This window comes from Montipora foliosa, chromosome 1 (assembly GCF_036669935.1).
Source record: "Montipora foliosa isolate CH-2021 chromosome 1, ASM3666993v2, whole genome shotgun sequence".
Classification (NCBI taxonomy): domain Eukaryota; kingdom Metazoa; phylum Cnidaria; class Anthozoa; order Scleractinia; family Acroporidae; genus Montipora; species Montipora foliosa.
In genome coordinates, this window is record NC_090869.1 from 25,086,634 (window position 1) to 25,104,133 (window position 17,500).

At 39.6% G+C, this 17,500-nt stretch overlaps 1 protein-coding gene across 1 annotated transcript in view; it reads left to right on the plus strand.

Moving 5' to 3' along the window:
• The first annotated feature begins 527 nt into the window (after window positions 1–527).
• Window positions 528–17,500, plus strand: part of LOC137994601 (RING finger and SPRY domain-containing protein 1-like) — a 21,043-nt gene continuing 4,070 nt past the window's right edge. Inside the window, exons 1-15 of the mRNA XM_068840204.1 lie at window positions 528–827; window positions 2,275–2,327; window positions 3,605–3,717; window positions 4,027–4,183; window positions 5,542–5,600; window positions 7,368–7,434; window positions 9,195–9,329; window positions 9,748–9,758; window positions 10,767–10,871; window positions 12,300–12,357; window positions 13,231–13,316; window positions 13,764–13,875; window positions 14,573–14,672; window positions 15,188–15,262; window positions 16,148–16,225. Coding sequence (XP_068696305.1) covers window positions 670–827; window positions 2,275–2,327; window positions 3,605–3,717; window positions 4,027–4,183; window positions 5,542–5,600; window positions 7,368–7,434; window positions 9,195–9,329; window positions 9,748–9,758; window positions 10,767–10,871; window positions 12,300–12,357; window positions 13,231–13,316; window positions 13,764–13,875; window positions 14,573–14,672; window positions 15,188–15,262; window positions 16,148–16,225 — 1,367 coding nt within the window. The 5' untranslated portion in view covers window positions 528–669. The remainder of the gene's footprint in view (window positions 828–2,274; window positions 2,328–3,604; window positions 3,718–4,026; window positions 4,184–5,541; window positions 5,601–7,367; window positions 7,435–9,194; window positions 9,330–9,747; window positions 9,759–10,766; window positions 10,872–12,299; window positions 12,358–13,230; window positions 13,317–13,763; window positions 13,876–14,572; window positions 14,673–15,187; window positions 15,263–16,147; window positions 16,226–17,500) is intronic.

Below are 17,500 nucleotides of genomic sequence, written 5' to 3' on the forward strand. Positions count from 1 at the left end.
TAAAAAAAAAAGTGCCAATGCCCGGGGGTTAGCCCGGGGGGGGGGGGGGGGGGAGTAGGGATGGGCACTGCTGGAACTGACTGATGCATAAGTCCTCAAGAGTAAAGACACTTTCATACTGTTGACGCATGCAGGACCTCAGCTTTGGCACGATCGAAGGCGCAAACTCGGTTATTCCAAAACAGAGTTGGAATACCAGTCAATTCAGCACGGAGGAGTTTAAGATTTGACCACGTCCTCTTGCCCTGACACCACCGCCAATGGAATTGCTAGGGTCTGCTGTTTGGAGACCACCTATTATCTCGTTTACATATTTCCCGTGTTTATCACGAATGCGTTTGAGAGAAGCGTTACGGAGCGGTTTAAGGGCTTTTTTGTGTTACTAGTTAGCAAAAGGAGGCAGGATCGGCAAGATTGATCAGCAGGCGTTACTTCTCATGTGGTTTACAAGTACTAGGTACCAACTCCTTCTCCTTTTAGAGTATTTTGATTAGTGTCCAGTCCATTTTCGGTTTAGGAGACTCGCTGTCCCTTGTGGCAAGTCAAGGAAGGTTACGTCTTTACGATTTCACTTATGTTTTCGAAATGATGTGATCGTCATTCTCCATAAGGATCGTTAGCCATTCAGTCTGTGCGATAATATTGAACCAAGCTGTATTGTTGTCATATATGGGAGTTTCTTGTTGTAAAGCACACGAACCATTGCATGAAGATAGCTACGATGCGGAGAACGGAACTAGGACAGTGGCTAATGTGATTGCCAACCCCAATCACACCGATCGACTTGTGTTGGAAGCTCTTCGCGCCGTACGGAAACTTGCGGGAAAGTAAGACAAAGATTTGTATGTTGTGGATTCTGTTGTGCTGTAATAAGAAGCTCTGTGCATTTACTGAATAAGCTAAGCAAGGACAGCAAATTTTTATAGAAATATCGATTACAGTTAAGCTTAATCTTTAAGCTTAATATTAAGCTTTACCAAGCAACGGAAAGTGAAAGGTTGATGATATATTTGAGGATTAATTGTAAGTCCCAAGTTAATTTCTTTGTGTTATTAGTTTCCTTTGCTGAAATACAGAATAACACACCCCTGCTAGCTCGACAGTACTCACGTTATTTTTCATCACTGTAGTACTAATACTGTAACACATCTGTCACCTTCAAATCTGAGGACCTGGGCCAGGTTGTTCGAAAGCCGATTAACTTAATCCAGGATTAGCGTAAACTTTTGTTTCATGTTTTCAACTTTTTGGTGAAAGTTTCTTTTGCCTAGTTTTGTTTTTTGAAGATTGACTTCTTCTAATGTAAAGTTGTGCCGAATATCAGTGTTGAACAACATTTTGAAGTAGAGAAATAAACTCCTTGGTTAATTTTTAATCTGGGATTAACATTAATTGGCTTTTGAGCAACCCCGCCCTGTTCTTTTTGTATTGTTTTGACCTGATATCCTCAGTTGTATTTCAAGCATAGATTAGCTGTGAAGGTGAAGATGTAAATATTTTGACTTCTGTGTAACGCCAGAGGATTTTACTCGTCAATGGGGAACCCCACGGGGGTGAAAGGGTTAAAAAAAACACCAAAGTTGCTTAACAAAATGCATCCACTATTGTGATGTATAGGTTACCATGGCAACATGAAAGCTTTCTAAAAACATCCTATATCTCGTCCTTACCTGCTCGTATCTGAAGAATGAACTCAGTGCCCCCATTTTTATTTGCAGAATAGTAATTAGCAATCAGAGAAAGGGGTCACAGAGAGGGAGGGCTGGGGCTTATTTCCCCCCCCCCCCCTCCACCCAAACCCCTTTTTTTCTTACAGTGCTGTTTTCGAGTTGACCAAAGACTTGGTAATTTACACTACTGGTACATATACAAAGCCTTCTCCCCCCCTCTAGATCTCTAGCCCCACTCTCAAAATTAATATACCTCACGGCCCCTGTGCTCAAGATAGAACTATCGGCAAAGTTTTAAAGAAATCATGGGAGCCAATTCACAGCTACCTTAAATGTTCGAAAAATTTAAGGTAGAGCTCTCTGATTTTTCTCAAATTATTCATTTCATAACCTTTCTAATGGTGTATGGTTTTTAGGGTTTCCTTGAAAAACGGCTTGCGTACAATTTTTTTTTCTGGAGGACACATCCAATGGTTTGAAGTTCCTGTGAATTTATTGACTCTGCAATACTGCTCATGCCAGCTGTGCTGTTTTCTTTGCCTTATATTGTCAGGTAGAACCAGGTATCTTTAAATTACCTCCATTTTTGAATTCTTACTTGCAGTAATGTAGAACCTCCAGAGAGCATGATGATTTTACACTCTTTAGCAGAAGAAGGTGAGAAGTAATAATGTACAGTTGTGTGAATAAACAGCCTCGTGGAGGCAGTGTTGTGGAGTGGTTAAGGCACTGACTTAACACTTCCCTTCCAAAGAGTGAGACTTGTCAATTTTACTCTGTCTGAATCCAGACAATTTTATGGTCACTGGGGGCCAACTGAGGGGTGAAAGGGCTAATAATGTACAAACACTCTACTTACTAATGCAATCGCATAACTAATAGATGGAACTAGAAAAGCGAACCAAATGCCCGGAGGAGCCAAGAATGGATGTAAGTGAGCCCACATGGTTCTTAAAAAGAAGGTTTTATTGCAGATTTTGCTAATTGGAAATCCATGTCAGGAAGGATTTCAATTAGTGAGATCTGCGACATAATCTGTTTCAGACTTTGTGTTCAATTGGATCTCCCAATCAAGCGCACCCTAATTACAGACGCTTTAAACTCCTAAGTTAACTGAGAAAATTAATCCTAAATTGACAGTTCAATAATAACTTTCGGTGCACTTACATCTATTGCGAGTTTTCTTAAATGCCCTTGAATGCTGCATACATAAATCGGAGCAACCTGTGAGTGGTGAAAACTCTTATCAGTAGGTAGTAAGAAACTAATAAAAACCAAGCAACAAAAGCCCGGTTTACACTACAGAAATTTTTTGGCACGGCTCAGGTGAAATTAGTGTGGGTTCCAAAAAAAAAGGTTCGGCTCGGATAAAATTTGCAGTGTAAACAACCTGTCAGTACCAAATTTCATCCTTGCGGAACCAAAATTCTTACCCGTGCTGGGACCTTTGGCGAGGTAGTCCAAATACGGGTAAAAATGGTACGGGTGCTGAAAAAATAGGCATGGTTCGGATAGAACAAGTAGTGTAAACACTTTAAAGGGCCAAATTTGAGCCTTAATTCATATAGGCTAGTGTTTTTTTTTTGTGCATATTTCAAGATGGCTGTTCATTCTCCACCAAAATCATGCGAACGTTCTTGATTATAATTGAACTGCGCATGTCTACAAGAGAACTTACCCGGGCCCAAAAATTTTTGCATGGTATCTTTGATACGGTAAAAATGGTGTAGTGTAAACAAAGGTTGCCGATCTCTTTACTCTTTACTGGTAAAAGATGTGTTAGCTGAAAAAATCTTACTTTTGTACCAAACCAATTTACTGTGTGAGGCAAGAGCCATTGCTTGTCTTCCCTGCCAAAGAAAAGAAAGAGTCTTCCTGCTTTCACCAAACATGATCTTATGTAATTCTGGATTTTTGTTCTTTTTGGTTTCCAGAGGAGGGATGGCTAGATGTTGTTAAGTCCTGCATCTTTGCAATCCCTCTTGAAGATTCACTTGGAGCAGCCTTTGTTTGTCTAATTCTTGACGAGTGCCCTCTTCCTACTAAGGTAAGAATAATGTTTATTACTGGTATTCACTGGCCATCTGGTTGGTATTTAAAAAACTAAACAATAACCACGACCGTGAGTTCAGTATTACTGTATTAGGGAAAAAAAGAAATATTTTTAACAGCCTCTATGGCCACTTTAACCAGTTCACCCTTAGGAGAGAGACTTTTATTTAGTACCGGTAATTGATTTTGCTCTGTGCAACGCCAGAAGATTTTACTCAATATAACACAGAGGGAACAGCTTTTTCCAAAACAGACCAACCTGTGAAAATATAATTTGAACTTGTAACTTATTTACTTCCCTTAGGATGCGATACAAACTCTTTTGTCAAGACTGAATTTATCAAAAAACCTCAAGAAACTTGTTTTCTGCACTGCTCAAGGGACAAGAGAAAGTGCTCTTACGTCGTCAATTTGCAGAAATCTGGCTGTGGTGTTGGCTTGCTTAGCTGACAAGTTAGCTGGTTAGTAAAATGTACACTGGTAACAAGGGCGAAAATTTATCAACAGATAGCATGAGATTTAATAATATTGTGGAATAGGAATGTGGAAGAGACCAACAGGATGGAAAACAGGGAACTTAAACGGGACGGTAGGAAGGTTGCATCAAGAGAAAGAGAAATAGGGACACTAATATAAGAGAAAGTAACTAGGAATGAGCATGGGAGGGTCCTAAGGAACATGGGAACAAAGGGATGGGAATCTGTTGGGATAAAACGAAAGTGAGGAGGGTTAAACAAGATGAGAAAGAAAAGTGTGTTAAATAAGGGAGTCAGAGTAGATTGTTGAAACAGGAGCAATGATGTACAGGGAGAGATGAACTACGAGCTTTTAATGAAGACGCACTAGCTGGTGCTGGTGATTACCAAAGTGGTTGTGCTTCTCTTTAGTCCTTTCAATTCTGGAGTTTTTAAATCCCCATTTATTTCTCACAAGTTTTCTGGGAAATATCTGGAATCATGAATATGTAGTTTTGGTTTGCTGGCTGGGCTGACTGGGGGATGCTCGGGAAAAAATCCCTGAAAAAGTTGAACCTGTGGCCTTCAATTTGCAATGCTCTACAACTTAGCTGCTTTGGACTCTGAACCTGCAGTTCAGTGGCATAGAAGCCACACGTCTCATTTACATCAGTGATAGAGCATCATCCCAACTAGTGACCAGAATCCAGTCGTTCGAAAGCCGATTAATACTGATCCTAGATAAATACGGACCCAGGTTTGAATTTTTCCTGTCAAAAGAACCTTCACATTGTTATTTTATGCTGAAGGAAGGGAGAAGTCTCAGTCAAAGTGAATAACTACTTGTGATAATCTGGTGGAAACGTTTTGGAATAGAAAATAAACTGCAAAGTTTCCAGTAATCCTAGATTACCTTTATCATCAGGCTTTGAGCAACTGGACCCAGAAGGTCATTATCTTGGACTCTTTTTAGGAGCACTCAGGATTTCTTCCTCATTATCCCCAAGTCAACAGCCCAAAATTAATACTCTTTGTTGTTACCACCCTGTGGGTTAACACTCACCATCTTAGGTAGGTAAAGGTACACCTTATTTAACGTTGGAAGTTCCTTTACTCTCTAGAGAGTATTCTCCCAGGAAGCTGATGGTGCGCTCATTTTACCCCCCTCTTTCCATCAGTGCTCCGTTTTAAGGGTATTTAAAGCTACTTAGGCTACACTGAAACAAGGATGTGAGATCCGGGGATCGAACTCGGGGCCTCTTGCACCAAGGCCGTGCACTGTCCAACTGTGCCACCCTTGCTCCTTACAATGCCTTGCTCTTCTACAGTGAGTATGGAATTATGCTTGTTTGTTGTTTCTACAGGGCCAATGAGTATGTTATTGTTAACACAAGGCACCCTGGAGTTCCTCATGCAAAGACTGGTAAAAGCTTCTTATAAATGTCAATAATATCATGTTCCATTTATTCAAGATGACTCATTGCTTTCATGGATAATGAATGATTATTGCGCATGCTTGTAGGAATTTGCAGGAATCCACGCACTTAAAGGGATTTTTACGAAGTCCTCCACGCAGGGGTTGCAGGAATCCGCTACAATAATAAGCCAATTAAACAATGTAGACGTTATTTTTTGTTAAAATAAATGACCATTCACAGGTTGCTTTTTCCAGTTTATTAGGGAGTTTAAGCAAATCACTACGGATGGTGCTACTACAGCTGCCGTGACTGAAAAAGTCTGGGGAGAGTACGTCTCGGTGGCCTGCTAAATTTTAAGTTTAGCAAAGCAAAATACAAGGAAACATGGCCTAAGGAGTTTAAAATCTCTTTTATTTAGTTTCTTACAGTCAAATGGCTTTGCTGAAAGGACGATGGCCGTTGTTCGCCTTGCTAGGACGAACAGATTATTTCTGAGCAAAAGCAAACGCTATACACCTTGTACAATAACAACAATTTGATGGATGAAATATACAATTTCAGAGACAAATATCTCAAAGAATATCGAGTTAAAAAGACACGTATATCTATTCTCAAAGCAGCAAAATAGCATCGTATAGTATCCAGATATAAAACATCTTCACTAAATCCTCAAAGCAAACTTAACCGAAGAAAAACAACCTTGTGCTGAACATGAATATTTCACTTGACTCACTTCGCCATTCCAACATCTTTGCCAAAACTTATCGTAAGTTTAAATACGGATTTGCAAGCTTATGAGAGGCAATCTTGACACAATCCTTGACTTAAATTGAATTTAAAGGATATAGTATCCAATAGAATTCTTAAAATGCCGAGATGTCCGTTGAAACGGGCCAGAGAAGCGAAATAAACCCGACGTAGTAGCCACTACGGCAAAACATCGCAACTCACGTAGTCAGATTTCACACTACGGCTGGATGCAACCGACGTACATGCACAGTGTCTCATTTTGGGAGAAATTTACTTCCGGCAGCCGTATCAGCGCCAGCTGTAGCGATTTGCTTAAGTCCCTATTAGCTATTTGAAGCTACTATTAAGCCTGGTTCTCACTATTGATGACAACAGAAGAACAAGTTCCTGACACTTCAGAAATATTCAGGCCAACAAATTGGCCTGGTTTCAACTTAGTGGCTTCATAGCTTAGTTGGTAAGGGCACTGCATCAGCATCACAGGGGTCGTGGGTTCAGATCATGTGAAAGTTACCTGAATTCATTCTTCAGGTGTCTATAAAAAGACAACTGCCTAAATTGTCTAGTTAGTGAGATCATTTTCTCCATTTCACCCCTAAACTGCACTTCACAAACATTTGTCAATCCCTTTCCACCATTGTTCGGAAAACTGCTTTGGTAACCACGTTTTTATCCTTTCAGGAAAAATATGGCATCATTGCGGGAATATGTAGGAATTTTTAGGAGTCTTGTAGAAATGTACTACCACATATGGTGAATGGAAACATTTAATAATTTTGTTACACTTTTCGCAGCACGTCAGATAATATTTATTTGGCTTACATGTATTTTCCTGACAATAACATACTTCATCCTCCTGAGAAAGTGACTTTTAAATACTATACTTTAGCCAGAGAATGTTTTTTTTTAAATTTTAACTATAGATATAAATTAATACATGTACATCGTGCTGAACAGCCCTTAGCCATCATTAATTAAATATGTACTCCTAACTGGAAGTTTTCCCACTTAATGAATTTCAGTCAATTGGGGAATGTCCTGGTGTAGTTCTCAACTCAATATTAGCGCTTGAGAAATTTGCACAAACAAGTAAGCAAAACATTTTTTTTTACGTTGATCACTAAAGAAGTAACGATATTTTAAAATAAATTGTAAATTAAGACTAAGGTGAAAAGACTCGGTGAAACAAAGTAATATTGATGCCTCCACAGGGTTTCATATATCAAGCATATAAGAGTGATGATTTCTTTTAGTATAACAGTAAATATGTGTAACGTTTTATCCCTAGAGAGGAGGTTTGATCTTTACCTGGTTTGATATACAGTACAACATAATTATAGATGTTACTGAACTAGCATGTGGTCCGCACTGGGAAAAATAATATTGGTCGCGTTTATTCAGGCTCGGTCCATAAACTTGCAAAAAAGGAACAAGACCAATTATATTTTCCCAGTACAGACTGAACAACAACATATTGGCAGTACTCGGCGGCCTAGTCAGTGTTTTTTTTATCTTCTTCCCATTTCTTTTTTGGCACTTGCTTCTTTGCCTGCTTTTGTTAACAGTTCTGGAAAGTAAAATTTGTAGTGAAACTCCAACATGACTAAAAAAAAATTCTCACATTTTTTTATGTCAGAGAAAATGGAAACCGAAATAGGCCATTTTACAGTTGTTTACCCAGTGACCAAGCCTATGAATGGCTGTGAGGCTGCCGGTGACCTTGCATTGATACAGACCTTACTGCTTTTATCATGTAAATGGTGTTGTTGTAACGCTAATTAGTCCATATTAACATTACAAAGCATGAAGATTTGTATCAAAACAGGGTCACTGGCAGCCTCGCTTCCATTGCTAGGCCTGGTAACTTAGCCACAACTGTAAAATAGTCTATTGGGTTCAACAGTTTGGCAACCTACATGTATATACACTGTTGATCAGTCCATCTTAGCGGTCCGTATAGCAAAATTCACACCGCTCAGAGAACCTACCAGCATTCTCCTTTTCATCTCGGACCAGATTACCTAAGAATAAGAAAATTTATAAGTTCTGGTTACGTGTGGCAAGAATCAATTTTTTGATCCAATCTTGCAGCTTCAAATGCCTTGTGTTTTTTTACTAAGTACAGGACATTCTTATTCGCCGAATTGGAGGTGAATGGTACCATGAAGACCATCGATCCATGGAATGGGCCTGAATTATCAAGTACACTAACTTACGGTGTACAAAACAACCGCAACAATGGAAAAACATGTTTTCAAATTTATCTCTGTTTTGGTAATCACAGAAAACCTTCCACAAAGAAACCTATGGTGAAGTCTCCTCCTTTTCTGATAATGTGTAGTATAATCTTCATTCTCAAGTCTTCTCTGACAGCTTTTCCACAATTATAGAGCCTTCCAGATGCGCTCAGTTCTTCCGTTACCTCTTAAAAATTTGAATTATTTACAGTGGGCAGGACAGAGACACGTAAATTCCAGCCCATTCCACAGATCGGTGGTTTTCATATTAGTGGGTATTTACCAAGCCACCAAGCCGCAAGGTAAAGGTCCACCACTCGCATGGTTCTAAAGACACTAATGTATTCACCAAGCAAAAACAAGAAAAGAAACCAAAAACTCTCTTCTGAAGGTTATATTTATAATAATTATTATTGCGGGTCTCCAAGTAAGCCAATGGGAATGCTCCAAAAGAGCACAATTTTAATTCACTTGTCTAGCATAATTATATAATACTAGTAGTATGTTATCCTAGAAACAGATAAAGCATTGAGTCTTGCACAACAGGAAAAAACTATAAACTAGTCTGAGGTTGTGTGAGAATAAGGTCCCCTGTGTTGATACTTGCTAAAGGTGAAAACAAGCTAACAATTCGAGATGCTGGAATAGCGGACTTGGTTTCAAAAATAGAGAGAGAATGGCTTGGAAACAAGGACCCTCTGAAACACCAGGCTGGATTTTGCTCTCAGTGGGTTTTAGACAATACATGTAAGTATATATTTACTCTCTTAGTCTGTTATTATTATAAACTATATCGGGAAACAACTGCATCAAGCTGAATGGAAAATAACGTGACCGCAAAGTTCAGGGTCCTCCACTTTGCTTCTACATGTGTTTTGTTGGAACGTGCTAACAAAAAAATCAGAAAAAAAAACATGTTAGAAAAGCTGCTCTACCGTGCAAAACACACAAATGAAACAAGGTTCTCCTTCGGCTCATAATTAACTATGAATGCTTGCTTCCCTGGCCTGTAGAATGATAGCTTTCTAATTAATATTATTTAACTGGTAAGAACTTTTTAAATGGGGCACAGCACAACATTTTCACCAGAACCATCTATGTTAGCCACTGAAAAGGACTTCTTTTCTTCTTTCCACATGATTGTCTCCTCAACACATGTTTTCAGTTCCATGTAAGGTGAGCTTATACTCTATTATACAAGTACATCCTGGTAACCCATCCATGTGCCCCCATTAAAAGGGATAGGAAGGAGCTACCCTTCACATTTTCAAAATCAGTGGACAGAGAGAGGGAAAGGGAGGGTGCTAGGATGCTAATGCCAACACTTGATAACAGCTGCTCAACACACTTCAAACTGTGCTACAGTGTAATTATAAATGAATGCAAGGAACATTAAATTCAAGAGAACGTGGGATATTGTGTATACACGCATATGCATATCTGATCAATGCTGATTGCTGATCACAATAAATAGATGACTAGAGGTGCCTTCTTCTTAACTCCAGATGTTAAATTACATTTTCCCCTTTCCCTCCTAAAGACCCATATCACTCAATGTCCAAACAAAAGATTTTGCCTGTCGAACCTCTCATTCAGTGTGAGGCTGGACAGGCAAAGACAATGCAAAGACAAAGCCTTTATTCCCCACAGACTCCAAAATGGCCGCCGAGTGATAAACATGAATTTGAACTAAGGGTTACACTTGCAGTTTTTACTCTGTTTAACAGCAGACAATATTATTTAACAATAATTCTATTCACCAAAGGCGAGGTGAATATCGGTGAATAAAAACCGAGATCAAGTCGAGGTTTTTAATGAGTGATTATTTGAAAAATATGAAGTTAATTTAAAACAATTCATTTTTTCGTCTGTTACCTCAACAAAGGGCTTGCGGCCATTTTGAAAAAAACCGCTTAGGTGATTATTGCAAAATAATCACCTCAAGTGCCACCAATCAGGGCAGAGAATTTTCAATAATCATCTATGTAATTATACTAAAAATAATTATTTTTCTTGTCAGTGGGGACCTTTTCAGGGTAAAAGGTTTAATAAACTTTTATTTTTGCAGTTAGTAAAAGTTTCTCATTTATTTTAGAGTAACTTAAAATATGATGTCCTTTCACTAAATTTGTGTAGTTGTACTAAAAACCGTTAAGGCATTAATTTTGTCTGTTTTCCTGGCAGAGTCGTCCATACTCCTATGAAACAACAGATCTGAGCAGGATCAATGTTATGCTCAACAACAATGATGTTAGTGATTATCTCAAAATATCACCCACTGGACTGGAGGTGAGCTGCACATGCATTTGTCTTGTACATGACACATAATGGTTACCAACCCAAACCGGTAATGGCTCTCAAACCACCCACCATTGATGAGTAAAATCGTCTCGCATGAGACAGGGTAATAGTCAAGTCTGTTGAAATATAAGTGCTACATGGCCAACGTTTGCAAAAATGTAACCCTTCCTTGTACTTGCACACATTGATTTCATTTCTGTGACATTGACATCTTAAATAGGCCAGTTTCATATACTAATGGATGGATCCGGATCTAGCATGAAAAGGAGGCTAATGCGGGCAGATTAATTTGCATTTGAAAAGATTTGCCCGTGTTAGCCTCCATTTCATGCTAGATCCAGTCCAGCCGTGAGAATTCGAAAATGGTCTATTCCCACGACCTGCTCCTGTCTGACCTTGTAGCTCAGTCGGTAGAGCAGCAGTGACTTAACTCAAAGGTCGTGGGTTTCTCTGTCCTTGTCCTTGTGTGGCCCCTTTCCCATTAGTAGGGCTAATGCTCACATGGTTCATATGGGGTACAAAACTAGCACTTCACATCACACTCTAATCAGTTATTTAAGTCTGTTAAATCAAGTCAACGGGTTAATTCAAAATATTTGTTCATTTCTGTTATACTCGCCTCTATTACACAATTCCAGCTAGCTAAGAAAAGTACTTGTAATGGGCTCTTTGCATGATAATGTCCCATGGTACAAAATCCGCCATACTGGATGGCAAAAGCCATGCAACAACCTCCAAAACAAAGCGATTTCTGGCGTGACTTGGAAAATAAGGGCTTTGTCCTTTGGATGTCCCAGTGCGTAGCTTGCCATCCAGCAGGGCAGATTTTATACCATGTGGCAGTTTCATGCAAAGGGCCCATTGGCATAATGGTCCATTGATTTTTCTATCGATAAGAATGCTAAACTAGGTGTTACAACCAAAGGCACGAAAGGACCTCCTTTCAGATCTTGAAGGATGTTGCCTTCCTTGGGCTTTGTCCTCATTATCTAACACCCTTCTTCTTCAGGTTAACGACCCTCAAAAGGAACCAAGAAAAGAACTTCCCTCTTACTGAATACTCAATAAGTACAAATATGATGAACAAAATTAACTTAGTCTGTGAAATGTCCAGGCTCTCCAATTTTTTGCCAAACTTCCTGAAGAGTCTGCTTGCACACTAATACCTAACACCTATGAGGAACGAATGATGAAATGGTATATGAAGAAGAAGATCATAGCTTCACTTGACCTATGAGGAACCTTTTTTAGGAGCCCCTTTTTATTTACGATTAAACACCAACTTATAATCGAGCTCCACTAATTTTACAGTCAAGAAACTTCTTGAAAATGTCCCTAAAAGTGGTTTCTTGACATGAATAATAATTTTCATACAAGTGACTGAAAGCTACTCTCCTCCTGTTCATTCTCTTCTAGGCAAGATGTGATGCTTCCTCCTTTGAAAGCGTGCGGTGCACGTTTTGTGTTTCATCAGGTGAGGTTGTGGGTATCTCAATAATAATAATAATAATAATAATAATAATAATAATAATAATAATAATATTATTATTATTATTATTGCTTTCCTTGATACAATTGGCAACTTAAAACAATGACAATGGAAGTAGCAACAAAAATGTCATCGTAACGGTAAATTCAAGTTATTGTTATTGTCAACTCTTTGAATATGACCAAAGTGTGACAGTCACACAAGATTGAAACTGGTATGAACACATTTGCAGAGTGTGCAAAGCTAATATTGCTTTTGGTCATTAAATTCATGTATGAAGATTAATTTTGTGGTGCTCTGCTGTTGCTCCAATTTTGAGTTTTCTTGTGTTTTGCAGCAATATTTTTTTGCCTTGAAAATGTTCAAGGTGCAGCTAAATAGAGTTCTGCACAGTTTGGTGTATCGTATATATCATAGGTATGAGAAGACAGTTGCTTGTCACAGCGCAGAAAACAGTATTGTTGAATCCTTTGAAGACCAATAAAATTTCAAATTTAAATTAAATATTGTAAATAGAGTTCTAGACTGAAGAGGAGGACCTGTTGAGCTAATTTATTTATCATTCAATCATGCATTCATTGTATCGTGGAGTCAAGATTTGTCTGGAGTTGATGGAATGCTGGTCACAGATTGGGAAGAAAAATATGGTGTGGCTGCTGGACGTTTAATCATAGCCTTTTTCATCAGCAAAAGTCTGCATGCATAACTGTTAGAGTTTTTTTGGTATTTGATGATTTTGTCAAATAATGTCTGAACAATGCAAATGATTTTACAGAATAGCTTTTAAGCTCCTCACTTAAATCATGACGTTGATTCATAAAGGACAGCAAAATTTTCATTTTCTTCTTTTTTCCCCAGGTGTATGGTATTATGAAGTGACCGTCTTGACAGCTGGTGTTATGCAGATTGGCTGGGCCACAAGAGACAGCAAGTTTCTTAACCATGTAGGTCTCTATCACCACTTCAGTTGTAACCTTTTCTTTATGTTGCACCCCTGTCATAGTGACAGTTTGAGGCAAAGTGGCAAAGTGAGCCGTGAACTGTCAGTTTACTAATTAGCTCCTTGACTCCCAAGATTGATCGCAACGTGAATACTCCTCAGAATCTCAATGAAATGTCCGTCAGACAGGTGCAGAGAATGAAGAATATTTCCATTGGTAATTCACTGATAGAATCTTTCCTGAACAACGCGGAGTGTGTTACAAAGTAGGGAGTGCGCTCTCTTTCCTGACAAATTATTTCCATGCAGCGAAAGTTTCCCAGCTATGACGAACAAAGTCACCAATATTGTCGATCGCCAGCACTGTTTTTGAGTACCCTGATCAAACGGCACCATCGTGTCTTGTCTTCTTACTGAGTGGTCGTTTTTTTTGCTGTGTCTCTGTTTCCAGGAAGGTTATGGTATTGGCGATGATGAATATTCTTATGCATATGATGGCTGCAGGCAGCTCACATGGCATTGTGCACAAAGTACACTCCATCACCACCCCCCTTGGGTGCCAGGTCAGTGGTTCTAACTCGCCGGGCATATTTGACTCTCGGGGTAGGTGTTTAGAAAAAAGGGAGTTAATATCCCCTCCGAATTTCTTTTGGGACGGAAAGATTTTATGCTTGGTTGATTCCTCTCCTTTTCTCTGTCCTAAAGACCGTTCAATGCGCCCGTTCTTTTAGTTTTTCTCCTCATTCGTTAATACTTAAAAGTGTAGAGAATTTTTTCAGCCAATCATTAAGCATTACCATCACTACCCTTGGTAGCCGTGCCAGACGTTCTCTTGCACAGTTACTCGGCCACCCCCTGTTTCTTCTGTTCCGTGCGAAACTCTCGCTCAACTCCTCTTGTGTGTCTCGAGTACCCTGCACGCGCGCAGAACAAACTTTTGCTAACCAGGATAAGCAATTTACCTTAGTTACTAAATTGAAAAACGACACGATTACCCATAGAATTTTATCGGACCTAAAACAGCATTGGCGCGAATCCTGCTTTGAACAGCCCCGCTTTGGACGCTTTGGCCCAGATCAAACGGCCCCATCGTGTCTGGTCTTCTTACTGAGTGGTCGTTTGTTTGCTGTGTCTGTGTTTCCAGCAAGGTTATGGTATTGGCGATGATGAATATTCTTATGCATATGATGGCTGCAGGCATCACATGGGGATATCATCACATGGGGATATCATAATGTGACCAATTGCGCTTTATTTCAGGGGATATCCTCGGACTTCTGTTAGACATGGAGAAAGGCACAGTCATGTTTTCATTAAATGGCAGTGAAATGGAAAAAGACTTCAAAGTGGCACGTTCAGGGTAAGAACAAGTTTTGTAAGGGCGGATGTCAGGTTGGTGTGAAAGAAACGTAATGAGATGGTCTAGGTTTTAGTCGAGCAATTAGCATACAGAACTACGACGTCTTTCCAAGGCAAGGTCCAATGATAAGTTGAAAAACTTTGCTTAAGTTATTGAATGCCATTTTCCTCTCCAGTTGTGGAGCCAGTATCTTCAAAAGAAAGCAAGTGTTTTCTGTTTAGAACAAACGTGTCTTCTCTACTGGCGTATCATTTCTGAAAATGTCTTGGACAAAGAATGCAGCGAATCAGAATTCCATTTACCATAAAGTTCGTGATTAGTTTCGCTTCGTTTTACCGCACTTTTAGCCAGGCTGCATTAGCCTTTCTTCTCCTCCATTCCCCAGAGAGGTCGCTCATGGACACAGATAAATATTCTACAGAAACAAAGGACTTCGTCTCTAAACAAAATTGGCTGCGTGCTGTATGACCGTAAGGTTTATTTGACGAATTTTTTTCTTGCTTTCTATTTTTCAGAGCTGGATTTTTTGCTGGTGCTAGCTTTATGTCTTTTCAGCACTGCATTTTTAATTTTGGAGCCCAACCTTTCAAGTGAGTCTTGCTTTCTTCTGTTTTCCGATCCCATTTGGAGAGGATCTTTGTTAACGTCATTGTTAGTAGCTTCAAGAAAGCGTCTTCTCATACGCAAATTGGCCGTTCAACTGTTAAAAGAACTTGTCAAAATACGCTTCCTCTCAGAGAAATATTAGCCATGAAAAACTAACAACTGGATTATTGGGTGGCAGAAAGCGTTGATAAGCCGATAAGAGTTTTGCAGAATTTGAAATTGTTGAAACAAAATTACACAAAGGTTACTGAGCTGGAATGTGGGGCTCAAATTTTCACGGACAGGCGATGATGCAATGTTCAGAATTGTTTTTTTGGAGGATTGGTACGAATTTAATGAACTTATGACACTGATACTGAGTCAAATTGTACACAAAGGTTCCCCTATCATGCGCTTTAATTTGTTTTTCGAGTTCTTTCATTGGAAAGATGCTTTGCATGACAGGCGAGACTGAGAACTGGGGTACTTTTTTAGCTTCAGTTGTTAAGCACCCATAGCACTGATCTTTTGTAGGCAGCTATTAGTCTTTCGTCTTAAGATGGGGAAATTGTGTTGTATGCAGCAAATGGACACAGCTCCGATTTCACTCAAATGCTTGGGTTAGACAAGTGAACAAGCATTGAAGTGCCGCACACTTTTAAACCTATAATTCAGGCCTTGGGGCTTTGAAAACACTGATGGTCTTGATAGTTGTCTGTAGCTGTGGAGGAAAAAAAGTATGAAGACAATCTTTTAAAGAAATCGTGAAAATTGAGTGTTTTAAGTGTTTGTCAAAGTGCAAAGTTGTGATATCCACCCCGCCATATAAAGCACCTTAAGGATCTCCCCAAGCAGTCTCTCGACTTCTCACTTTCTAATGTCGCCTGCAGGTTTCCTCCGAAAGTTCCGTTCCAGAGCTTCAACGATCATGCGAATATGAAAGCAGAGGACAAGATTGTTTTACCAAGGTAAGAAGCAAATACCACGTAGTTGTGTAGAAGCAGGTACAGCAGTCGGATTCAATCGTCATTTGGCTCATTTCGAAGTCAGTTAAAAGATATGGCGCCGAGAAATCACCCTTGCCTTGATTTTTGACCCTCTACTTGTGCAAACTAGGAAGACTCCATCACTTTTGCTTTGAATGGGCGGCTGTCAGGGTGACTGTATCCGAGTTAATCGATTGGGTTCCACTTTGTACCTGCCGTTTGTCCGTTTACCGACCACTGTTTATAGTGTTCGGATGCGCCGGAATAGCGCGCTATCAGCATTTGTTTCGAAGCTTTTCAGAGGAAAGAATCTATGACTGAAGTAATGTTCGTTGCTTTTCCACCCCGTTCCACATTTTATAATGATTTTCATCAACCCGGCGTGTTAAGCATGATTTACGGAAATTGGAAATGGACTTGAAACATTATTGAGCAAATTGCAATACTTTCGCTTGTTTGTCCCCTGCAGAGGCTCAAAGAGTGTTCTCTCTCTAGAGCGCCCACTGAATAAGGAAGTGGAAGGATGAAATAAGTTAGTAGCGTAGTGGGAATCCTTAGGTTTGCGGCAGGTAGATCTTATAGGCATTCCCGTCTGCACACACATTGTGAAACGAAATCGCGAATACTAATCGAACCTCGTCTCTTAGAAGAGTACAAAAATTTAGCAAAACTTAGCAATGCCAATATGGAAGCTTCAAGTCAAGGTGAAGGGAAAAACGCCGCACTTCCGGTTGCCGTCTGTCTCTCAAAACATTTTTTGACTTGAGGATTGTGTCTACGGACGAGCTACAGGTGCCACTGCACTTAAAGTTTCTTTTGCATTCTGGATTAATGATAAAGCCTAGTGACATGGTGCGTGACAGTCCGTAGTGATATGATAGTTCAAACTCTTGGTATTTTTTTTTTCGCGGACAATCATTAAGTATTATTGGATTTGAATTTTCACGTTTGACCAGCCGCATGATAGTCAATGGTAATTTTGTCCTGGCATTTTCTCGCTACAAGAAGCTTTGGCAACAACCTTGCGTTACTCAGCTATGCTATCACTGACAAACTACAATCAAACCGTTTCAGCATATGAAAGGTATTTATTGATAGTTAGGGGCAAAAGAAGCCGCTAAACTATCATCGGCTCTCATACACCAATTGATTACGGCTAGACAAGTAACATATGTTTTAAGACTTACATCTCCCGTCGGTTTAGTCCGCTCTGGCTTACAGCCAACACAAAAAGACACCGCTCATAGCGGAACAGGA